Source organism: Tripterygium wilfordii, chromosome 8, assembly GCF_013401445.1.
Source record: "Tripterygium wilfordii isolate XIE 37 chromosome 8, ASM1340144v1, whole genome shotgun sequence".
NCBI classification, from domain to species: Eukaryota; Viridiplantae; Streptophyta; class Magnoliopsida; order Celastrales; family Celastraceae; genus Tripterygium; species Tripterygium wilfordii.
In genome coordinates this window covers 1,459,077-1,484,436 of record NC_052239.1, presented here as the reverse complement: position 1 = coordinate 1,484,436, position 25,360 = coordinate 1,459,077, and the positions used below count along the sequence as shown (strand labels likewise).

Sequence of the window (25,360 nt, the reverse complement as noted above, 5' to 3'; positions counted from 1 at the left end):
AATATATATGTAGTAGGGTTAGGTCGGTTTTTTTTGGCCATATAAAAAAAAGTGTCTTTATTTTAGCCAAAATAAAGATCTTTAATTTTAAGTTGCTAGATCTGACCAAATGATTAAGATTAAAACTAATTTAGAGATTAGGGTTTATAATTTAAGATACCCTTAAATACTAAATCAACTTTAATCTCAATCATTTTATCGGATCTCACGACTTAAAACAAGATTTCTTAGCTAAGGACTTACCATATAAGTACTTATATTTAGGGTAGGTATGTTACTAAATTTTTAAGAGGGGAGAATCCATTATGTGGCGGGCTCTGTGTGTGCGCGTGACTGCGTGTGTGTGTGTGTGTATAGAGAGAGAATTCATGCCATAACGTAGGGTCCGATATGCTCCCACAAGCACCGAATCACTTCTCAAGAAGCAGCAGAAACTAGGAAAACAAATCCACGTGCAAGGCATTTGTTTCCAAGACATAATTTCCTAGGGTAGGGAACCAGGAATGGGCCATTTCAGCCGGCAAATTTAGAACCCACACTTGAATCCACATCTGCCGAACAGAAGACCCATAAGGTTGGCACGACAGTATGTTTGAGACATTAAGATAGAAACTGGATAAAGTAGAAAGGTGTCTACAGACTCAACTCCCAACATAAATGCCAAGGAAAAGATGAAACTATGGAAACACAACACAATCATATGTAGTAACCTCTTTAACCAAGAACACATTAGATAATGTATAAAATTACTTACATTAGAAGGTTGGAGAATGGGTAAGACAGCTCTGTACAGGGTGTAAATGAATGGATTCCATCCAAAAACAAGGGCCCCCATGCCTAGCAAAACATATATGGCTATATATGTATATATCATGTGGCCACCATACAATACTAACTTTATAACAAGTCCAAAATCGGATATATGATCCCTCCCATCTAGTATCTGATCTCCAAGAACAAAACAAAGCCTAGAACAAGAGTCAAATCTTCACCATTATTTGATATTTCACAACGGATGATCTGCCCTTAAGCCTCCACCAAAAGCCTAGCATACAGAAAAAGCAATCTTATTATCCTCTGAATGAAATACAGGACAGATATGCCTAACACTGCCCTAGGTTATACCCCCATTCTATCCCATTGGCCATAATACACAAGTAAAAAATTAACTCCAACTCAATTTAATAACATACGATACAGCTAGAATTTTTCCTAGTACCTATTGAATCGAAGCCAAACTTAATGATTGTTGGGGCTTGATGCTGAAGGTATGGGCACATGTTTAGTGTCTTTCCCATCCCTGCCCTCCATGAGTGATAGACTCTCCTCAACCTTTGAATTCAAGGTCCCTGGATTCATCTTCTGGACCTCTTCCCTGGTGTAGATGAAAATCTTGCGAACCATGCCACAAAACTCCCTGATCCAAACACAATAAACAACTTGATATTAGTACAGGATTCATCCGAGAAGCAAAACAAAAATATGCCTGACTGCAATAGAAAGACATTCCAATCAATCCAGTAAAAAAATTCTTACTGCCAAGGATCATCTCCAACAAGCATCATATCACCCTCATCGTCTGTATAGACAATCAACCAATTCTTCTTGGAAGCCATCAATTCACCACCAAATTCAAACAACTGGTCCAATTCAGCTATCAGTTCATCATAGCTGGTAAACTTAGTAAGATCCACAGACCTACCAAGTGCCATCCCCTGCTTGTGAACCTGAAATCGTCAAAAGTTGTTATATTTTCTCAAATGACTTGTACCTAAAAAATTAATAAAATTTGCACACTATCAATAAACCTTGGTACAACTCCTGGTTGAACTACATTGTGATTTGCTTTGAATATCCCCCGTATGTGGATGAGAAGTCTGGAAAGACTTTTCCTGCTCATTATCGTCCGCAACTTTTGAACTCTTTGACTGTTCGGACTTCTGATCAGATTCAAACGCACAAAGCTGGTGATTAGCATGCTGCACTGCCAGCTCATTCACCATTTTCCTCTGTGACACTACCGGATCTGGTGTGACAGGATTGCTGATTAGGGGAATGCCAAAAAGCTTGCAATTCCCATCTTTGGATTTCACAGCCACATTTTCTTGTAAAAACATGTGTTTTGGCATTAGCTCTTTCGGAGGACCAAGATTCTCAAACTGAGATGACAAAGGCGGCGGCATCAACCAGTTTCCATTGGAATGTTCCTCTCTATGACCATGATTCATGGGATACTCGCTCAATCCACCATATGTTACACTTCCTTGCGCTTGAAATGGTGCATCACCAACTCGTGCAGGAGCCTTATGGTTGGAGTCTGGCAACTTAAGTGTCAGACCAGTGGACATTAACGACCATGGTCCAGCAATCAAATTAAACTTGCTATCCTGAGAGTGTTTTCTCATTACATTACTAGCTCCTGCAGCTCGATCAACAAAGCGAGAACAGAACCCATGAGAGGAATCGGCATTTGCCCCAAATCCCGACAGCAAGTCTGTATAAGTAGTTTCATGCCGTGCTGAGGGTGTCCAGCTTTCCAATCCATATCTTCTGGCAGTGGAAACCACATCAATCTTCTCATCATCTAGTGAAGGCGGCCACATAATTGATTTATCAGTAGCATCAGATTCATTGCTCTGTGCATAATTGGCTCTCAAGGTCGAGAATTCTTGACCTGGCAAGACCCTTGAAAACCCATTTGCTGGTGAAGGATCTATGGTCATCTTAGAGGAACCTAATCCATTTACAAAGACCATGAACATTCAGGACCTCATTAGACCTCAATAAATGAACAAGAAATCTAGACAGAAACCAGATAATATTATTTTCACATGACTACCTTCCTTAGTAAGAACAGAGGAGTCGGGCGATGATGGCACCATATTCAATCGAGACCTTTTTTGCCTTGGCAATGGGAGAGGATTCAGAGCAGAAGGAGCCAAAGCAGGTTCTATTTTCCAAGGTGAGACTCTCTCTGGCCGAGGTATGTTCGAAGTCTCATCCCATCTCACCTAGAGAGGCAATAAAAGGACTCTTTAAGGATATTAGGATAATGATACAAGCAGTATTACTCAATGCCATAAAGGCTACAATACTACCTTGAGGCATCTCCATTTGGAATCCTGCCATCTTTTGGGATCAGCATCTTCAGTTCCAACTACGGTGCCAGTAAACCTAAAGACCATAAAATTAAGCAAAAAAATAAATCGAAATAGGTCATGTAAAGGAAAAAACTGAATAGTAATTGAAACAAATATAGTTAACAAACATCTACTGAGAATTCCCTAAACGGGATTAAAAATTGACAAGGAACAGGATATAGAACCGTTAGCAATGAGTCAAACCTCTGCTCTGGAGCTTCCTCTCCTTCAAACCTCATTTTAAACCTCATCCCAATGGAATAATTGGTCTTTACAGACTCCATGTACTGATCAAATGGAACAATGAACTCTGCTGGACTTGTCCTGCGACAAAACAATCATGGCATAAGTGAGGTTCAAAATCTTTCCTTTCTTCAATGAGTGAGTGGTGTTCTATTTTCTTCCTTTGTGGGTGAAGCCAAGAAGTTCCTAGACTTTGTTTCAGCTTTAAGGAACTCTCCAATAAAGGCAAATTCACAATATTTCTTCTTCAAAAAGCTAGAATATCCCCAGAAGTAAAACTTAGCTACCACCAATAAAGACAGAAATTCTCTGGACAAAAAACGAACATAAGGCGTGATTAAAAGCATAAGACCACAAACCTTGGCTTGTAATAAACAGTAAAAATGGTTCCCGTTGAAATCGCATGCCACGCAGAAGCAAGCACACCAAGATGCATGCTATGGCTAGATATAACAGACAATGGAACATTGCCATGCTGTCTCATTGCTCGTCTAACACCCACACGAAGCTCTCCGTTCTCACCTCTACAAATCCAGCCAGATATAAGTTCCATATCATAGTCCCATTTATACAGACTAAATTCATTTCTTAAGTTATAAGAAGGCAACAAACCTTAGAAATATGAAGGCATCTCCAGCAACAAGCCTTTTGGAGCTAACAAACACACTCCAGCCACTTTGAAGCAGGTGCCGTCGTGGTTGACCTGGCATTTGCATCATGATGTAGATTAAAAATAGGAGGTATGTATACCACCAGAAACCCGGATCTTTACACAACTAATCAAGACAAACTAAATCTCAAAAATTGAGCATGCTATCTGATTCAAGCAAAGACCACAGATCATAACCATAGCAGCAAAAGTGACATTGTCCCCAGAGGGGGAAGGCAACATAAAGGCCTCTGAATAGAGAACAAAAAATGCACATCAAATTGATCTTTCCAGCATATGATAATTACCACGAAAGATGTGACGAAATCGCCATTCATTTCCATGCAAATCCTTGGCAACCAATTCTTGGGTTGGAGGCTGCAGTGACATGTCCTGTCCATTAACAAGTGAGAAAAACACATTTCAGCATTTGAACATGAAAAAGACAATTAACAAGATAAGAAAATTACAAACTGACCAGCGGGGGTAGGCATTCATCAGCATGCCGCCTAAGCACGGAAAATCCACCATGTGTGCTGGTATCAGAAGCTGTCAGAGTTTTACAGAATGAATGAACATGAAATCTTGGTGGCAGAGGTGGCGATGGCTCCTTCTCAACAGCATTCTCATCTTGCTGGCATCATAGAAAGATGAAGAAAGACCATCACTGTTGAAATACCTACCCAAGAAGCTTCAATAACATGCACACATTCAATAACACAAACAAAAAGACATACATTAGGCTCAGGAAGCAAAGTCACTTGGGCATACACCTCATCTGTTTCTTGTTCAGCCTGCAATAAACAACAAGTGCCGTTGAGAAAGAGCAGCCGAGCTTCGAAAGCACATTTACAGCTAACTAACAATCAATAAAAGCTTAAAACCCCAAATTCCGAAAAGGAAAATTCGGACCTACATCATACCTTCAACTGGACGTTGATCACACGACAAAGGAGCTTCGATGGAAGATCATAGAGAGGCATCTGCTGGTCCGCGACCTGATTAGTGGATGCCTCCACCTGATGCACCAAGAACGATCAAATTATACGAATGCCAGAAACAGTAAGTAGCAGAAGGCATAAACCTTGTTAAAGAACACACACAAAGTTCGAACTAGATGTGTATGAGAAACAAAATACAACCGAGCTTTCTACAAACAGGGGCAGTGCACATAAAACATTTTTCACGATAATGGAAACTTAACCTAATGAAGATTATAGATGTGGAAAATCATAACAAATTCTAACAGTGTTGAGCAGAATCCCTCAAAAAGACATAGAAAGTATATAGCAACAACAAAACCTGCTCGATATGTCCTTGAGGGAAGTAGAAGACACGCTCTCCTTCACGAGGAACGGTGACCAGAGGACCCGCACAAGCATGCCATAGCTCCCTGTACAACGCCGTCTCGGGGTCTACAACTTCAAGAATAAAACAAACAAGCCTTAGCTAAGAAAACACCAGGAAGAAAGCATGGCACTCATTGTCCGTCTAGAAGACATAAGAAAAGGAACAATATCCGCCGGAATTTACCTTTACCGGCGCCAGAATGTGTTGAATGACTTTTCTGCCCTTCCACAGCGTTAGGCTCGCTGTATCCGGAAGAGAAGCTCTCTGCCCTTCCCTTGGTCGAAATCTCTGAAGAAGGCATTCTCTCTCTACTTTCAATTCAGATCTCTCATTGACTACACCTCTACAAGTGTTCTCTCACTCTCACAAACCATAAAACCCCGAAATTCAACTCTTCAATCAACAATAACGCTCCGAATTTCACAATTTCGTTCACTCTCTCCCGAAACTCAATCAAAATCCAACAAAAAAACCTAAATATGCCACAAATCTCCCCCGCTCTCGCTGAACTCGATTAAAACCCCTGTAATTCACAATAGTAGCAATATCTCTCTGAATTCACCACCAATCTTCTCTAGTCAACGATTCATCCAGTACTCTGTCTCTCTAGTGTCTCCGTGCACACCCCTCTACAACCAAAACAGACTCTCTTTCTTTGGACAACTATTGCAGCTTGCAGGCGCCAGGGCTGGTACAGTCCTCTCTGTTTCTATTTCTCTCCCTGTCTGTCTCTCTCTCTCTCTACTGGGACTTAACCAGTGGTCAAAACTGCGTGCAATCATTTCAACCGCGGTCAATTTCTAACCATTCTAGCAACCGGCACACACCCGTTGGCTCGGCCATTTCCTTCCAATTCGTACCGGGAATAGCCAGTGGATCACCCGTAAGAACCAGATAAAAGCGACCACGATCAGGTTAATAAATAAAGGAGGTTTTGGAGAGAGAAGGTACAAACGGCCCCGATGACGTCGTGACGAACGTGTCGAGATGTAATTGGGTTGGCATGTAACGACGTTTGTCTTAGCATTAGAGGGAAACTTGTACTGTTTTTATGGGGAAGTGGCTTTGTCGTGCTATTAACGGGCAGGTTTTGATGGAGGTGAGAGAGTTTCTAAGCCCACCCTGGGCGCACGTTAACCATGGGTACTAAAGTTCTTTTAATCTTTTTCTGAACCCGTTACGCCTACAGCTTTCGTGTAGGGCACCACGGTTCTTATCGTTGATTTCTCGCGCGAGATAATAACGTATACTTTTCGTGGTTGGTTAGGCTGTGTTTGTTTGCAAAGAACTAAGACAGGCTTCTCTATTATATGATTTGTATCATTTAGGCAATTTATTTGATCGAAAACAAACACATCATCATAGGGCAATGGACATGAATCATCAAGCATTGCTCTTAGATACTCGTTAACAAAATCCCTAAATATATCATAAATTATAGAGATGTATTTTTTTTCCAAACTAAGAGATGCAATTAGGCAGACTATATTAATTCTAAAAAAAGTAAATTTAGACTAAGTAAATCTTAAACCAGCCACTCAGGAGTTGTCAAGTAGACTAAAGATAGATTCTTGCAATTATAAGATTTGAATTTGATTCACCATAGTAACACCCCTAATTAATTATGTACTTTGAAAGAATAAAACAATCTAAATGTATAATAAAAACAAGTGATTAACTAATCACAACAAGAAAAAACTTAAAACCCTGAAATCATTCAAAATCTTCTCGTTTGTAAAATATGTACCTATTCCTTTATATCAAAACTTTATGATGCTCTAAATTTCGTTGTTTATCTAAAATTCTTTGCAAGCATTTTCAAGACCATCCCATAAAAAATAAAACATTTTGAATTTACATTAATAAATAGTTCAAATTAAACTTCACTATAAATTACATTACATCAAACGAATCAAATTAGTAAACCAATCACATTTATTGAATGTACAAAGCACAAATTTATATAATCTTATTCTTGACAAAAAATATAAATAAGTTTTTTTTTAATTAATTGTTGGCTTTCTTTAATTTTTTTTAAAGTCTCGCGATATACATTAGCTCATGAAAACATGCGAGAAAATGAAGGGATATTCACGTGTAGGAACAAAGAGGCAATGGGGAAGCGCAGGCGAGGGAGGGAGTAAGGGAGTAGGACCCACGCGTATTGTCAATAAGCAGTTGTGTTTGTGTATGGTCCAAAGCAAGAAATGCTGGAATCTTTGTCCGGAAAACTTTTTCCATTTTACCTCCACGGCAAAACCAATAAACAAACACCACCCTCACTTCATTTTTGGGTATTCAGCCTCACAAGTAGATTAGGGGGAAAAGGGTTGAATGAGTTCATGTTAGATTTTTTTTTATTTTATTTCCATGGCACTTTCTGGGTAACAAAATATCGGTTAATTTTTGCCAAACAAATCTTCAAGATTTCATCCTATTGTTGCTGCCTTTAAGAGTAAAAATGGTGTTAGATTGTGTTTAGGAATTGGAATGTTGGGATAACAACTTGTACCATCTCATTTAGTGCTATTAGAACATGTTAGTTACTACAAAATCTAGCTCAAACACATTAAAATGATATCTTCTGTTCTGGGGCAAAGGTTCTCATGAATTTGTTTTCTTGGATCGTCTCCAAAGTTTTTAGGCCAAAAAATGTGTCACTTATGTAAGAGGAGTTGGACCTTTGATCATATACAAATTACTTGGTTATGATAATTATACGTGAGAATGCAAGTCTTGACTCTTTTTTTTTATGACGAGGGAATTCACTGAAAATACAATCCACCAGACTCCACCCCAATGGTAAACCCACGGGTCATATGCAATATCCGCAAATCACATGTACCAGTTAAGTCTTGGGCCGAAACCCAATGCGAAAATAACGCCAAATCACATCAGAGTGTGTGTTAGAACCTGCGACCTCCCACACATATACGCTAAGAGATTCAAACAACTAAGTTAATCATATGAACGATGGATCAAATTTTTTGTTACTAGAAGGGTTGACACCGTCAGCTATTGATCATTCAATATGAATATAAATTTAATTGACCCAAGACAAGGGTGGTCCATAGATGAACTCAATCACTATTTATTATACAAGATTCGTTTATAGTTTTTCTTTTTCTTTTTTTCTTGTGATTTGATGTAAGATTTTTCATTGTGGCAAAGCATTGTGTGGGGGAAGGCTTAGCTCGAGTCGCCTAACTAGTGTTGTTAGAGGGTTCGAGTGGGACGACTTTGACTCCACTAAATAAATGAACGACCCACTTAACAATTGTTTCTAGCATTCCAAAGCAATGAACCAATGGTCATGGTTCCTCTGCGTCTCCGCGTCAGTACTATTCTTCGTTGAATACGTACTTGATTTGCATGGACATCCCTTTACGCTTCCAACTAGTTCGAGAACAGCCTAATTTTGTCCAAGCTGGAGACATATTAATTAAGTGGTATCACAATTACCAAACTAAGGTGTATAAATAGTGTTGGTTAATCGCGATTCAACGTTTGACAAATCACTCTCTAATTCAAAGCACTTATTCTAAGAAAATACACTACATGTGCTATATATATATATAATATATATATGACGAACGGCATAGATTTAAGTTGATAAAAAAAAAAAAAACATAAAGTTTGATGCATTTGAGTCGTGGAACCCGACGACTATTTCAGCTGGAAACTGATGGGGGAAGGTGCGCTTTAGCGAGACCAGTCGAATGGGATCATTGGTGGCCAAATGTGACATCGGATGAGTCGATGATGCTGCGACTTCAACTCTTAAAGCTCAATTTTCAACGTGCTTTTTTTTAGGTTATGGTTGGTTGGTAACAATTTGTGTTGGGGCATAGCACAGTGGAACACAACACAAATAACAATTGAAAATAAATCAACTGGGAGAAAGTTGTGCTAACCAACGAGTAATAATCACACAATAATGGAAGTGAGGCAAGTAGAGAATATAGGAGCGCTAGCACACAGAGAATTGCGTGGTTCAACTAGAACAAGCTTACGTTCACATGATTGTGAAAGTATTGTATTCCACTAGATGAAGAACCAAGCCTCTTTGAAACTCTCCAAGTTTGATTAAACAAATTTTGATCACATCTCTCAAGATTTGCACCATAATTCTCACTCTTGTTCACTCAATAAATTGATCTCTCAAAGCTTTTTACACTCTAATTTTTCTCTTGTTCAACATATAAAAGACTAATTACGTCACCTGTCTGGACAACAACTACACATATCCAAACAGCTTGCTATTTGATTACACAGATCAATGGCCGTCCGGACAATAGCTCAAGGACTTACAGTTTGTGACAGTCATGAGCTTCGTTTCTATAGATCAGTCGTCTGAAACTTTAATTTGTGGGGTAGGGATGATGGCGATGACCAACGACTAAGAATAAAGATGATAAGAGGAGCCCTGTTTTGATAGGTTGAACAGGCATTACTAGTCTAAGATGCAAAAGAGTTGAAGACTCAACGTTATTTCTAATGTCAAGTCTTGGGTCCTTCGAAAACTACAGGGAAGCTATTTTTGGCCAAACCTAAGATGCCTATGGTTGTCATTGTGCTTCAATTTGGCCATGACCACTCTTTCATATGACTTTTTTCTCGACTAATGACCTTTCTTCTCATTTATGTTCCATTTTATTATTTTGACACTTTGCGATTTATCAAGCTATTTAAATAAATAAAATGATTTTAAATACATAGAAATAAATATGGAACAAGACCGACATGGCTAATTGAATAAAAAATAAAAGAAGTTTCTCACCATAAAAAATTGAAGAACTGGATGGATATTGTTAGATTTTTTTTTATTTAACCAGACTTTGGTAAGAACGGAACTTTGTTTGTGTGGAGCTACCGTCGAATGCCACGTGGAGGTATGTCATATTCGGGACACGTGGGTATCGATTGGAGCCAGACAGAGCTTGGGACGATTCCCTTCATTCAGAATTGGTTACGTCTTATCATGTTGGTTGCGTGACCTTGGTTAGATAAGGATGAAGCTTTACGGGAGGTGACGTCAATTATCGTGTCGATTACCTCATATATACTTTTCTGATAATAAATATTTAAAAATTTAAATAATAATACCAGTAATTATATATTGCTAATTAATATTCTTAATAATAAAATCCTCATTGGTGTGAGCGAAAGTGAGGTGGTGGGCCATATCAATATGGAATGAAGTATCGAAATTACAGGACAGGACACTAAAATCTTAATCATACGACGTTAATTAGCTATTATTATCCAACTTAAAGCCTTAATCAAATTCCCGGTTATGGAGGCTTGCACGTCTGGTTTTATTTCCTAGGATAATAAAATGAGACCAAATGCACGCTGACTGATTCATGCCTTCATGGTAGGAAAAAGACATCAGACGGTTCAGACCAGCCGACCAGGTCAGAAAGACAGTAAAAAGAAAATAGAAATTTTCAATTCCAAAAATGACCAACCATACGTTGCTGGCTTTTTTCAACAAAATTTTCACTTTTTTATTGGGGAAGCCATATGTTGCATGCTTTTATTTTGTCCATGCATAATTCGTGTTTATTTTTAGTCTTATCCACACACTGTGCATTTGATGTAATTTTCGTCTTTTTCTCAATATAGTTGTTGGCTTCCACAACTGAAATTTTGACCTTGATCATTTTTTTTCTTTTCTAAACAATCTTTATATCTACACATGTCAAGGAGAACTTAAATTATTTTATTCAAAATTTTGACATGGAATACTAAATGTGAAAGAAATTAAAATATATGGATAATGGATTCATATTGCAACCTAACCGTAAATCATAGAGAGGTTGTTTTCACGATTTGAATGATAATGCATTGTTTGTATAGAATCCATCGAATTAATTTGACAAATAGTTAGCGAGAGCCCTTGACAATTTATTTATACCACGTCTACCTTAAACAAAAAATCATTTTGTGCTCGAGTAATGAAGCCAAGCCTAATGGCATAAGAAATTCAATTTGATTTGGCATCAATTAATTAATTAATATGTAATGATCAGCTGGCCTTTAATCGGATAAGATTAAGATTGCAACAATTTTTAATCAATAATTAAGTTCATGTGTTTCAATCGCAATGATTTCTTATTTTAGGGATTTGACTTGGGGAATTGTTGGTAAGAATATATAAAAGATACATAACCAGTGGTGTTCTGGTCAATCAGGCAACCCAAAGTGATGTTGTTGCAACATATATAGCAACTATTAACCAAATAATGAAGTCTCTTTCGTTATCTCTTGCGCGGTCCAATTAGAGGATCTCAAACATGGATGCTGGAGTATATTCCAAACCAAAGCTTCATTGGAAGACCAGAATACTACTCTCGATGGAGACATATGTGTCTTTTTACTTAACGTGTAGAGAATACTACTATAGCGAGAATAATATACTGTTTTATCGTGGAGGCCACCTTGCTATGTATTGATTGCACAATTGAAGGCAGAACCACGAATTACCTTTAGAGTGTGTTTGGATTGAGGGATTTGGAGGGAAGGGAAAGGAAGGGAAATAGAGTTTCCTTCCAATTCCCTTGTTTGGATAGTTTATTAAAAATGAAGGGGAGGGATTTGAGGGGATTTGGGAGGAAGATTTCATTAAATTTTTGTTAAAATTCTCTCTCTCCAAAATGGAGTCATTTGGAGGGAAGGGATTACTAATTAAGTCATTTGTAAGTTAAATATCTATTTTACCCTTGTACATAATATTTTAACATAAAAATAAGGATAAATTAGTAAATTAAACAAATTTTTTTTCCTTCTTTTTTTTATCTATCCAAACATGGGAGAGGGAAAAATAGTCTCCCTTCCCCTCTCTTCCCTTCCCTCCCCCTCCCCTCCCTTCTCTTCCCTTCCCCCCAAATCCCTCAATCCAAACACACTCTTAAAGAGAGTGACCCAATTCGTGACTTATCTCAATCAATCTCAATTTGTAATTCGATCTCCTTTCTTTTGCAGAACTCCATGTAATATTTAACTGGTTTGTTGGTTTGTAGCTGCTGCTTCCACGTGTTCCAATTTAGGGTTTGGTTGTTGAGGAACTTCACCTGATCAAAAGCCAATTCAACCAAGCGCGGGCCAGAAAGGACATCATAGGAAAGATAAGATATATACAGTAGTGTGCATGCATGTGTGTGTATATATATAGTGTGCATGTATGCATGTGATTCCGATTTAATTATATTTTCACATTCCACGTGTCTAAAGGTCACCAAAAACTATAAATTACATGCTATTGCTATTGAAACATTACATTTCCCATAAAAAAATTCAACCGCCCAAATCCCTATCTTAATTATATATATATATATATATATATATATATATATGAGTTCTCAGATAGGGATCTCAATTTGGGACGATCCGTAATCTCAAACGAGAAGACTTGATTTTGGTATGATTTTAGAAATGACCATTTAATCTCAGCAGTTTGTCAAATCCAACGATTGAGATTAAATAATACATAAATAGCTAGGATTCTTATATATGTTAAAAAACTGTTTAAAAAACATTTGGGCAGGCACCGGCTCTAGACCTTCCTTTACAGTGATTAGTTCCTCTAGACCAACCCCACGCTCACAAAAAGACGTATGAGAGGTTTCCTAGTTAATTTTAAACTAAAAGGGTGTCCCTCAAATGACAAGCAGATGCTTCCCCTTTTTGTAGCACTTGCTTGTTAGATTAGATATGTCTATTTTCTCAGTAACATTGTTGATATTTAATTTGCTTTATTTTATTCTCAAGAAGATGCTCAGTTCACCCAATTATGCCCAAATTTGTTTTACCAAATTAGGTTTCAAGTTTGAACTATTTGGGCTTTGACCCATGGGCCGATGTATCATCGGGAATCGGATAATATTGTTGCCATGTATGGGGGTGTGAATTCTGATAATTCTTGAGATTCTCAGTCTAAATATATTGAAGATATTATCCGCTCTGAGCCATGGGTCCGCACGAGGGACAATGTTAAATCCCCCCATTTTGTGACCCCAAAAGATCCCCAAATCTATATGACATTAAAATAATCATTGATTAAAACATACATGTAGAACCCACTTCACGTTCAACACTCCACATTAAATGGGGGTCATTTTTTGGGGATCACATGCATTATTCCCGCACGAATTTGTTCTTCATTGTTCATTGCCATTAGTTCTTAGGTATAAGAAACGCTACTTCAATGTGAGAGTAGTTTAAATTTACTTATAAACCACTTGGTTGTTTTTGTCAAATCGGTCTGAGATTTTTAGATTCACTGAATTACGCCTGGAAATTAATATAAACACACGAGAAAAACACTATGAACTTTTTTCAAGATATAAAACGTCATCGTTTGATAAAAAGGATTCTTTGGATGCGATGCTTCTGGTATCACGCGAATGCTTCTCGTGCTCGTCTACTTCCACCCTCCAGGGGGAAAACTATACATTTTTAACTACACATTTACAGAACAATTAATTTAGTCCTGAATTTTGATTCATTGGGCCGATTCATCCGAGCACGGCCCAACCACGGGCTACTGTATATGGGCCCAATGATTTAAACGTGGAAGCATTTTGTCAAACACAACGTGCGCAAAATGGGATGTGCATGAAACCATCTTACAATCTAACTTTGAACCATATTCTGAGTAGGAGGGACAAAACTTTATCCGATTTAAATGATTGAATATGTCCGATATGGATTAAATAAAGTTTGGATATAAATTATATGTACGAAATCCGAGTTCAAACATAAAAATCCAATCCATGTAGTTTGAGTCCGAACACAAATTTTTGATAAACAAGTGTTTTTGTCACTCATAGTTCTGATGCATATATGCGTTGGCTAACCCCTTCGACAATCGACACTCACATGGCAAATGGGTTCTCCTTATGAGTCCTGATTGAGTCGAGTTAGCAATCACACCCTTTTTCATTGATGTAACAGTATCTAATGACCCGAAAGAATCACACGACAATACCACATTCATGTGTACGAATGAAAACACACATCAAAGCGATTTTGGTCACGCTGATATGGTGATGAAATTATATATGTACTTTATCAAACACTACATGTATTTGTGACCGTGTTTTCTATGTCAACATATTATTGGTTTTGGTTAAGAGTTCTTGTAATAGAAAACGTTGTAATTTAATCATAATCACTTAGTATATTTATCAGTATACGATACACTTAGCTTTTTAAATTTGATAAACAGATTAGACGTGTGTAATAACTCCCCCTAATGATTTATAATGCATGGATTCTGGTCCGCGTATTGATCCATCTTGGGACTATTGACTACTCACATCATAATAATTATTTGAACATGTGGAATTACTGTATGCAGCCACTCACCACTATCCTTTTAAGTAGGTAAAGTGAATGTACCAAAGAGAGAACGTGAAGATTCAAGGAGTTTTCATTATAGTGCGTGTGTCTTAGCAAATTTGGGAGTGACACTTGTCATAAGAATCGCCCATAATTGACAAAACACACATAAGGGGACCAATACAGCCCCACCAAGTAGAAAAATCACAATATTTTGTTTCCTGATGTCTACTTGTTCATTGGTCAAAGGTTTTGTTGGAGAAGAAGTGCTTTTTATCTTTTTGATATTTGTTTTAGGCCTCTTATCGTTTACCATATATACATGCCGTTGAAACTCATGTCCAAACCCCCCCATCGTTTGTTGCCTGATTTTGGTACTACTAACATCTGCCCAATCAAAAGTTTAAACGTATTTTGGTATCTCATAATCCTAAATGTTAAGTCGTATTAACAGAATTCAAATGAATTCATGGACTCCACGAATCTCAAACAGATGGGATTACTGGTATCATAACTCAAGTTTTAAATGACTAAGAAAAAATGGTTGGGCTTTGAGTCTGGGCTGGAAATACCGAAATAGATGATCAATTGGGTTTTGAGAATGGGCCGAAAATTGATGCTCAATTGGGCTTTGAGCACGGGCCGGACGGCGCCGTTTCATCTGCAGTCCACCATCAAGACTGGCATCTCTTCCTCCTCGAAGCCCGCTACTACAACGAGTGTGAGTTAAACACAGCCGCTGCACCTACTCGGGCTTCTCACCTGAAACTCCGACTATTGAAGAAAAATGGGTTTTTAATACTTTAATTCCACTGCAAAATCTCCATTTCTTCACAAATCAAAACCGAAATATGTCATGGGCCTAATCATACACTAGAAAATCAACTTATTTGTGATAGATTTGCCCAATCTTATAAAGTACTTTGCCTCAACCCATTTCTCTGATGTGGGATGTATGACAAAATAAGATGAAGAAATCAACAGTAATCCGTCTCTGATCACTGTACTCCAGGATGCATAAACATGGAACCACTTCTTGACTCAAGGATGCATAAACACGGGGAGAATTATGAGCAATTTTAGAAATATCAAAACTAACCGAAGCTCTTCATAATTAGATATTGACTCTTCATAATTAGAAATACATATGGACTCACTTATATACAACAGAACACACACTTACTAACGATGACTCTCTCAAAACACCTTGCAGGGGTGGACAGAGTCGGAGAGACCACCTACCGTCGTACATTCTAGAGATGTAATAACTAATATAAATGCGAGGAAGAAAAAATGTTATATGCAGCTTTTGCAAACTGACCTACCAACGCCCTCCCCCTAGTAACTTTTGGTGCATGATGCCTTCTGTATCATCTATCTATTTGTTTCCTTTAAGAGGGCAAATAGGTCGCTGTCCTCGAGAGCCGATTCAGATGCAAGCTGATCAGCAGTAATGCCTTCTTTATCAGCAGCTTGTCTATTGGCTCCCCTGCAATAGAATGGTAAACTTTGAGTTCCCATTTCCAATAACGCAAAAAGAGCGATTTAAGAATGATTCAGCTTGTCTATGATACTGGTAGCAATTTAAATCATCAAACAGAAACACACGTTTGATGAAAATTTGCCTACATAAACTCCAACAGTGTATAATCCTCACCAAACTTACGCCGTATTGACAAGACAAAACTTGAATGCATCTTTGAAATCAAGAACAATATAATTCCCATGAGAAAAGAACAGGTATGGATACTGAAAGCAAAAAATGAATTACCTCATGAGAAGCAGCTTTGCAATTTCAGTTCTCCGGCTAATAACACAATGGTGTAATGGTGTCCGACCTCTTGAATCAGAAGCATTTACGTTTGCACCATATTGTAGAAGTAATTCTACCATGCCCACATCAGCGTTTAGGCAGGCTAAGTGAAGCAGAGAACAACCATCATAACATTCCTCAATGAGCTGATCTCTGTTTTTATTTACTGAACTCAGACAGCTTGAGGAAATCTTGTCAAAAGAGTCACCTGCAACACAATTCAATTGTTTGATCACAGTTGTCCTCCTCTTCTAACTGACTTCCTTGGTTAGGTTAAGCACATACCAAAAAATTCTTGCCCATGAGCTATGACATCTGCTTCAGAGCAGACTATACATCGGTAAACAGCTCTCTTGTCATTTGCATGGACGCTTTCCCACAATTGTTGTCCCAGGACATGCTGGTTATCCTTCATCTTGAGAACAAATTTTTTTTCTGCATACTGTGATTCAAGGAAATCATTAATATAATGTCTTGAGACAATAATTTGTTACATTGTTTCCACAGAGATGAATATCCCCATCGATAAAAAGAATTTTATTTTATTACTGAAGAATTAGTTTGATCACTTCTTTCAAACTGATGAAAGATAAAAGCATTTGTACAAAAAAGAAGAAGATATTATTATGAGCAAGAAATGTTAGTTTGCACCTTCAGAAGTCACCTAAAAAATATCATGGTGAGACATTTACAGCAACTCAAGCACATCTTTGATTATACTCGAGCATAACGACGATTAAGAAAATGTAAAAGCACAAGAAATGCCAATAAGTTTTAGAGAACATTGAACAATACCTTCGTATTAATGAACTTCTCCTTCATCGAAATAGGATCATCGTGACTAGGTTTCTTTATAAGAAACTCTTTGTGTCCATCTGACTTGGACAAACTACATCAGAAGAGCTAATAACTTATAAGCATCATCATGATATAAAATATCTATAAAAATATTTTGTCTAATGAACTTATGATTTTACTTACCCTTCAGGCACTTCATCAACATTTCCACATCTAAGGTGTAGCATCTCTTCCCAGATTGAATTTGCATAGGTATTGCCAATTGACTGAAACAGATTTAAGACAGAAGGCTCCCACACTTTTACATCAAGTGTAAGTGACCTTACCTGCATTGGTGAATACCGAAACCAGCTCATGAGCAAATGGAAGAAAGCACAATGAAAAATAGCAATTTTTGGAGGACAATTTTCCTTCTTCTGTTTTGGGATATGTAAATGAATGTGTTCCTTTAGGTGATCTTGTTGTGTTTAGCAGAAATGTTGATGGTTGTTTAGAACTTTAGATAATGGAAATTTCTAAAGATTCCTCAACATTATTTTTATTTCCAAATGTAGTATAAAAGTTCTGCACAATAGGATATTTACTGTAGTTTGTATTAATGTGCAAAAATTATATCACCTAATTACCTTTCTTGTCTATCCTTCATGAAGTACTACTTTTTTAATGAAACTCCAGAAGGATTAAAATGCCTTACAAATGCCTAAGCCTCAAATTTTCCTTAAGAGATAAGTGGTGAACATGCCAATCTAACAAATAATAAAAAGAAAAGTTGTCTAAACAAAGCTATACACGTTACCTTTGATATATGTACACCAAGGTTACGATGAACACCAGAACATTCAATACAAACGAGTACACCCAGATTTAATGATGCCCAGTCCGGCTCTGGCGCATTGCAATCAGCACATCTGTCATTTCCGCATACTCTTCTCAATAATTCAATTGGCTTATTACTTTTCCTTTCTGAGTGTTGCCAACTTCTAGATACATGTAAGCGATTGCCACGGTTGAGATTCTTAGAGGTAAGGCCCTCCACTGCTGTCTCATTTATATCATGAGAATCTGCTAAAAATATATCGCTGGAGTGACCACTACTTCCCATGGGACTTGTAGAAAGATGCTGATAGAATCAGAAAGGGATCATAAAAAAACTACAGATTTCAGAAGGGATTCACAATAATGGAAATATTTAACACTTACCCATTCAGGCGTCTGAAAACTCAATAACGAAGCAATTACGCCAGTAATCTTTCCAATCCAGTCCATCTGGTCTTGTGCATTCTCTGCCTGCATTGCCAAGCAAATGCAATTCAGAATACATGGAATATTGGCAATCTCCCCCAACTCTCTAGACAACAGGAGTATGGAAGACCAATTGCAAGGGTTGCCTTGGAGCTTGACATTTAACAACAGTACAAATACATTTTCCTGCCGAGATTCTAATTGTACCTGTAATGTGTAGATCTTCATTGGTGAAATAATTCTGAAGCAGAATCTCATATCTGACTGATCTGCATCAATTTTTATTGTTGATGTTAGAAGATTTACAGTATGACGTGCAACAGATTTTTCATCATGCACACCGCCATGGTAATGAGATGAAAGCCACCGACTTAGCAACCCAGGGCCATTTTCAGAGGAAACATTCCTCTGTATAGAAGATTGACTTCCACCACCCTGAAATAGTGCATTTGAATTAAGATTCATAAACAGTGGGGAAGAACAAAGTCAAACATTGAGAGCATATACATCACATGCTATCTTCCAGCTACAACTTACAGATGAAAAACCCCATGGCTTCCGATAGTAATACAGCAACCCTCGACTATCAAGGACAAAAAATCTTCTTTTCCAATCACCCCTCAAATTTGAGGACCGCTTTGAGAGATATCCTTGTCGAATAGTTTGAACCTGGAACATTGTAGTATTAGCTATCGCCTAACGGGTGAAAGTTGATAGACATAGTTAAGAAATTTTTACAAGCTAAATTGCTCACTTCATAAAGCACAGAGTAAAAGGCAAGAAGAGTGGTTCATAAGAAAATACCTTTCCATTAGCAGCAGATTGCGTAACTGCTTCCATAACTTTATGAGAGTTTTTAGCAAAAGACCGCATACCATCTCCAGTTGGAGAATCAGGAGAGATATTTAAGGACTGCCTACTTTCTTCATGAACTTGTCTTCTGTACTCTTGCATCCTTTCATTAAGAGATGCCTGCTCATAGTTGGAACATTCTCTCGACTGCTGTGCATAAGCCAAGACCTGCACCAGAACAGTACAGATATTTGCATAGGTCCAATAAGGAGATATGGAATCTGCTTAGTCTAACATTCAACTCCCCTGCTAGCTTTACCACTAGAAAGAAAAGTTGAACAATGAAAAAAGAAAAAAAATTAGAAAAAAATACCTGGCTTATAAAAGGCTCCAACTGATGCAAGAGATCATATCCCTGCAAGGAAAATAATTCAAGTCATACGAATTAACGCACTTGGGGAAGAACAAACCAGTTGTCATCAGATGATCATTTTCTTTACCTGCTTGAAGAATCGAAGATGAGCATCCATCATCCCTCCAACAGCCTCCAAAAACTCAAATCTCTTTTTAGCCTCTACTTTTGAAAGAGCACTAACCTGGACATAAGAAGGCATGTGGTCAATATCTAAGGCACAACTTTTCTATATTGTGTTCTTATTTATCCATATATCCTCCTTAACTTACCAGATTAAAGCGTGCTTGTTCGAAAGAGGATCTTGCATGGTGCAGTTCCTGGAACGTCTCTCTACCATTAGAGTCGAAAAAAGATTGATTGTTACCCATGAAAAACTACCTTATCAATCTACACATACGAGTTAACAGTACATTGTTTATAATTGGACTATAACTGTATATACCTCCTCTATTACTGTAGCAACATCCATCCTAGTGCTCTTCCTCAATGACAAAAACTTCTCACGTGCCTGCAGCACCACATGGTAACGTCTTTGAATGTCAGAATCAAGAAAATGCATATTAAAATTTGAAACTTTGAATAGCAGCGAAACCTATACACTTGTTCAGATATCACAGCAACAAAATCATTAACTAAGTCGCTATAATGCAGAACAAATTGCCAGAGCTTATTAATATTCACAAGAATACTGAGCCAATATTTAGAAAGATTTACTGTGGAAAAATTCACACCTCCTTGTGGACTAACAGATTTTACATGCAAATCTAAAGTAATTTCTGGAAATCTTAATCCTTTCTCATTGAAATGTCTGCTTAAATGTTCAATTCTGAGACACTTATCAAAGTTGATAACCTCCATATGTTTACATACATTCAAGTTTTGTATTTGCATATTTATCCTGCCCATTCTGTAAAACATTTTACTAATACGCAAAAAAATGACCCAAATAGATCACTTAAGAAAGCCTATATATATCAGATCCCTCTGCATGAGAGACATATTGTAAAAGCATAAATGCATAACATAAAATTAGGGGTAAAAAGACAACAATAAATTACAAAGACATTGCACTTGTTAATAAACCTTCGTAAATCATCAAATTCATAAATAAAATTTAAGGAATTCGTGACACACCTGATCATATATAATAGAAGCCTTGTCAAAGCGTTTTCTGGCTTCCTGCAACAACACAACATAACTTAAAACGGAAACAAGAGAATTGATGAAAAGTATAGCATGGATTCAGCGCACCCTTTAATTTAATTAAAAGCGCAAAGAATAGAAATAAACCTATTGAAATAGGATGCTCATAAATTGTGTCAAGAAATTTAGCTATACAACTAGAAATCATCTGCCAGTTTCCTCATGTTAAGCATCATCTCAGAGTATCAAGTTTACCACCAATATATTGCCAATGAACTTTAAAATGCCATGCTGGATGCTGACATATACCACCAACAAACATGGTTTGCTACTAAACTAGCATACAATATAACTGAAAAAGAGCATACAAGATGACCATTAAAGAACACAGAAAACTGGTTTGCTTCTGCAGATACAAATTCACACGCCGTGGCACAAAGTAATTACAGGCATAAATATTATATAGTGCAAATAAAAATATCAACAGTATAATTCATAGTGGCAATACCTTGACGTCATGCAGATCATCATTAACAAACTGTAGCAACCTATCATTTAGCATGTGCTCTACCTGAAAAAGAAATGTCAGCACCAGAAATCAATTAAGCAGAGCATATTGTTCTTTACTTCTCTTCTTCTTTTCTCCTTTTTAAGCAGCAGCACCATTTTGTTATCATAAAACACTCATCAAAATTGCAGTACTAGCAAAGGAACAGCAGATGGAAGAAGAAAACAGTTCTAGTGAAATTCAGTGCAAGTCAGAAAGTGAGTCACAAAAGCAAGGCAGCTAGAGTAAATGACTGCGATAGTTATGATAGTAAAGTTCCAAAGCATGAAGATGAGCAGATAGTCAATACAAAGTATCAACAATATTCTCAAGCTAGGAATGCCAATGTTGCATGTTATATCCTGTCCTGACATGCATAAAAGGCCAATGAGGTACAGGGATCCCGGATCCTGCTAAGTATATTAATCTTAAAGAGACATTTTATGCAAAATGCACAGGCTCTCCCAGTGGCAGCATGGTCAAGGAGGGCAAATATCCCCATACGTTGGAGAGAGACTTCTTCCATGGTTGATCCCATGATGCCACAGTTACAATAAACAACTTGATTAACAGTTTAACACCTCAATGTACCCACTTTTTTTTTTTTCCAATAAGTCAAGTGGGGTTATGCGATTATTTTTTGAGGAAGGGGAGAGTTGAACCTTGCAACTTGTGCATTGACAAGGGACTAGTCACCACATATTCAACCTTTTATGTTAAGCAAAATCTTATGAGGAACCTAATTGACGCAAATCAGTATGGACAAAGAATTCCATAATCAATAGGCCCTCAGATTGAGAAGCAACTCAACGCGTGTAATGCAAATGAACTAGAAACATATACAAACACCGAAAAATGAGACCAGAGGTGTGTATAACAACATAAAATGCACAACACTCTAGTGAAATAATTTTTTCAGTTAACCCCTTAGGATAATGCAATTAAAATTTCTTAGGACTTTTAGCCACAAGTACAGAGCAAAATATGATTTCTAACAGAAAAAAGTCACAAGCTTTCCTACCTGAGACCGAAGAATTTCCCTGTACATTCCAATCTCTCTCAGAGCAATTGTGAATTTATTCATAACTGGACCTGAGGAAACAGTTGCAATATCTTCATGTTCTAGTAAATGAAAGAACGGTTCTAGTGAATTTCTAAAAGTACAGACACAGAGACTAAAATAAGCAATGATTCTAACAGCTTTCTGTTCGTTTGTTGAGAGCACATGCACTGTCCTGAAAATATGAAGTGTTTGCGAGATCAAAGCTCAGTGGTTTTCGCAGCCCAACCACCGGCAAAAACAAACATCGCTTTGTGAAACTAAGCTCAATATTGCATGCTAACTATTCCTGACAGACATTGACCAAAACGTTTCTAGTGCAAAAAAAGACAAGCTTGTACCTCCAAAAGCAACACATATGGGATCATTATGCCCTCCTCCAAAAGTTTCGAGTGAAGTTGCAAAAGCAATATCTCCATCGTACCCCTCTCCAAGACCTTCCCTGGAAGACGATGAAAAATTAAGCACGTAAGATCTTCAACAACATCAAGACTACAAAATCAAAGCCTCTACCTACTCGTTATGAAGATACCATAAGCTTCACTTTAACTAATTATTCATGAATTTACATAATGAGGCAAGGTTTGATGATAGAGATTTACAAAAAGATTACATATTTTGTTCGCCATAATGCACTAGTAGTAGGTGATGGCCAGGCTGGTTGAAGAAGAAAATGGACAACGTTCTCAGTAGACTTGTTATAAGAGAAAATTAGAGAGGAAATGATGTGCTTCTGGCCTCCTCTTCTCTGTAAAATAGCCCATTCTCTTTTTTCATCCATTTTACACCTTTTTGGTGTACACAACAACAATTTGGTGACTGTTTGTCCCATCAACAGATATAAGACTTCCTAGTAGGTGTGATGCAGGAATAACATTTAGTATTTAGGAATTTCCATTAGTAATTAGGATTTTAGTTTATTCTTATTAAACTAGGAATTATTAGACTGTTTCTTTTCTAATCAGAAGTACAAGTATTTAAATTTTAATATCCATATAGGATTAGAACTTTGGTTCTCTATACAAAGGACCCTTGTACTAACTAATAAGGACTGAAGAATAAGAAGAGAGTTTTTATGCAAAATTGCTATAAGAGAGATTCTTACACACGTTCGGTGAGAGGCTAAGCGGGGAAGATGGGTTTATACAACCGTACCAGAGAGATTTAGGGAAAATTTATTCTACTTAGAACTTTAAGTTCCTGCTTTTGCTTGCCGAAAGTTTTTTTTTCAGTTTTAACAAATCTAGAAATTGAGAATTTAGGTCCTAGGGTTCTTATTTTGGGATTATTTTGGGGGTTCCGATTTCTAGTTTTCTCAATACTAAACAAAATCTACATCAGTAGTTTAAAAACTACTTCAAGGTGTACCAATAGGAAGATGATGAAGAGTTTTTCAATCAAAATTTTGGGCACGAGAGCCTGTAGAATCCCTCTTACCCCGTTCCTGAAAAGGATGGACATGGTTTCTTCATAAGCTATAGTTTTCAGCTCGAGTGTGGTGTATGTTGGAATTCACCATTCTTTCTCAATTCTATATGTTGAATCATGAAACACAAAATAAATTAAAGTCTAGTGTCGCAATAACTCAAAAAAAAAAGCTAAACGGTTCATTAACACCATCAACAAGCTAGGAAATGAGAATATGAACGAAGACTTACGTGTACTTTCTACATCCTTTGTGAAACTTTAAACATCTTCCCCTCAATGTATCTGCACTTTCTTCCAAGCATTGTATCTGTTTCACCATTCAACACCATCAACAAACAACACTTCAGCACCTGGAACAGAGTCAAACATACGAGTCTGTACATCTGCATGTACACTATCATAAAAAAATGGAACAAGAAATAAATAACTCAACTATGAAAAGCAAAGAATAATATATATATAGCTCAGTTCCTATATACCGTAAGAGTATACCGTAAGAGTATGGCAAATGACTATAAGACAAAAGTGTCTCAAAATGCATTTCATTTTGAAGGACAGAGATATGAAAGCTGCAATACTGAAAACAACAAATGAAAAGGGTCCGTATCGATGGAAAAAATTATATGACCTTGCAGTGATCATAAATTCAAAAATGTACTTATTTAAACAAAAAAATAGAGAGCTACTATGTTCTAAAAAAACAACTTCATTTGATATCAATAAAATACTGAATCAGGTCAAGAACCCTCAGTTTACAAGATTAAAAACCCGAGTGATATGAGCCAGCTTTTGAGCTAGTTATCACAACATAGAGGCCGCACAAATTCCAATCATTCTCAATACTCAAACATGCTCACAAACAATACCATGCATTAGAATTTCCAGAAACGAAAGTACATTTCATGAAAATTATCAGGAATTTTTTTTAAAAAAAATAGAAATCAAATGCAAACACCTGCTGCCGAAACATCGGCGAATCGTCGAGTCTGGCGAAATGCATGTCGAATAATTCCAAATTGTTGTTCGTCGTTTCTGGTCGGAGCGATATTAGAAAGAGAGAATGAAGCTTTTTGGAGTTTTGTGAGACTTGCTTTGTTACATAGTGGCCGCAATTGAAGGGAGGCTTTAAGCGGCTTCCGAACTTTCATGGCTGTCGCTCAAACAAGACCCTACCAGGCTATAACCTACCTCTGCCTTTTCCTTTTTTCTCTCTCCTCTCTGTCTCTGACTCTCTGTTTACGTCTCCTTTTTCTTTTTGCGTTAATAATATGTAAACGGTAATCACATCTCTACCCTAAACCCTAGTTTTTGACTTTTTGTACCGTAGCCTGTAGGCGTCGAACGAAGCCCATGATGCAGCCCACTACACACAGCTTCCATTGAAAGCCCATGACA

At 37.3% G+C, this 25,360-nt stretch overlaps 2 protein-coding genes across 5 annotated transcripts; both read right to left on the bottom strand.

Moving 5' to 3' along the window:
- Positions 1 to 682: 682 nt before the first annotated feature.
- On the bottom strand, positions 683 to 6,267 carry LOC120004070 (auxin response factor 2B-like). Of its 2 annotated transcripts, none has more exons than XM_038853302.1 (15): positions 5,566 to 6,267; positions 5,335 to 5,447; positions 4,956 to 5,051; positions 4,770 to 4,826; positions 4,511 to 4,666; positions 4,341 to 4,425; positions 3,996 to 4,086; positions 3,743 to 3,907; positions 3,345 to 3,464; positions 3,099 to 3,174; positions 2,840 to 3,011; positions 1,809 to 2,734; positions 1,537 to 1,727; positions 1,220 to 1,417; positions 683 to 1,045 (listed from the first exon to the last, which is right to left on the bottom strand). In XM_038853302.1, exons 1-14 carry the CDS (start codon positions 5,681 to 5,683, stop codon positions 1,240 to 1,242), a joined length of 2,544 nt encoding a protein of 847 aa, XP_038709230.1. In that variant the 5' UTR covers positions 5,684 to 6,267; the 3' UTR covers positions 683 to 1,045; positions 1,220 to 1,239. The 2 variants fall into 2 exon arrangements, with proteins under 2 accessions (XP_038709230.1, XP_038709229.1); XM_038853301.1 differs by having other exon boundaries at positions 5,335 to 5,453; positions 5,566 to 6,266.
- A 9,527-nt stretch (positions 6,268 to 15,794) lies between these two features.
- Positions 15,795 to 25,205, bottom strand: LOC120003269 (ADP-ribosylation factor GTPase-activating protein AGD1). Of its 3 annotated transcripts, none has more exons than XM_038852180.1 (20): positions 24,921 to 25,205; positions 24,196 to 24,359; positions 22,879 to 22,979; positions 22,499 to 22,569; positions 21,439 to 21,501; positions 20,922 to 20,966; positions 20,230 to 20,295; positions 20,057 to 20,104; positions 19,873 to 19,968; positions 19,746 to 19,787; positions 19,385 to 19,600; positions 19,118 to 19,249; positions 18,788 to 19,015; positions 18,539 to 18,625; positions 18,135 to 18,458; positions 17,522 to 17,664; positions 17,336 to 17,429; positions 16,826 to 16,982; positions 16,499 to 16,748; positions 15,795 to 16,216 (listed from the first exon to the last, which is right to left on the bottom strand). In XM_038852180.1, the coding sequence occupies exons 2-20, from the start codon at positions 24,282 to 24,284 to the stop codon at positions 16,102 to 16,104; spliced, it is 2,367 nt and encodes a 788-aa protein (XP_038708108.1). In that variant the 5' UTR covers positions 24,285 to 24,359; positions 24,921 to 25,205; the 3' UTR covers positions 15,795 to 16,101. The 3 variants fall into 3 exon arrangements, with proteins under 3 accessions (XP_038708108.1, XP_038708109.1, XP_038708107.1); XM_038852181.1 differs by having other exon boundaries at positions 24,196 to 24,315; XM_038852179.1 differs by having other exon boundaries at positions 24,196 to 24,272; positions 24,921 to 25,204.
- Between the last annotated feature and the right edge of the window lie 155 nt (positions 25,206 to 25,360).

Excerpts from the sequence above, each read along its gene's own strand:
- LOC120004070 (XM_038853301.1), bottom strand. The coding sequence starts at position 5,683 with ATGCCTTCTTCAGAGATTTCGACCAAGGGAAGGGCAGAGAGCTTCTCT. Across the intron at positions 4,667-4,769 it reads CTTTGCTTCCTGAGCCTAAT|CAAGATGAGAATGCTGTTGA; the intron begins GTATGTCTTTTT and ends CTATGATGCCAG. Across the intron at positions 4,087-4,340 it reads ATTTCGTCACATCTTTCGTG|GTCAACCACGACGGCACCTG; the intron begins GTAATTATCATA and ends TGCAAATGCCAG.
- LOC120003269 (XM_038852179.1), bottom strand. The coding sequence starts at position 24,965 with ATGCATTTCGCCAGACTCGACGATTCGCCGATGTTTCGGCAGCAG. Across the intron at positions 21,502-22,498 it reads GGGAAATTCTTCGGTCTCAG|GTAGAGCACATGCTAAATGA; the intron begins GTAGGAAAGCTT and ends TTTCTTTTTCAG. Across the intron at positions 16,217-16,498 it reads GCAAAGCTGCTTCTCATGAG|GGGAGCCAATAGACAAGCTG; the intron begins GTAATTCATTTT and ends ATTCTATTGCAG.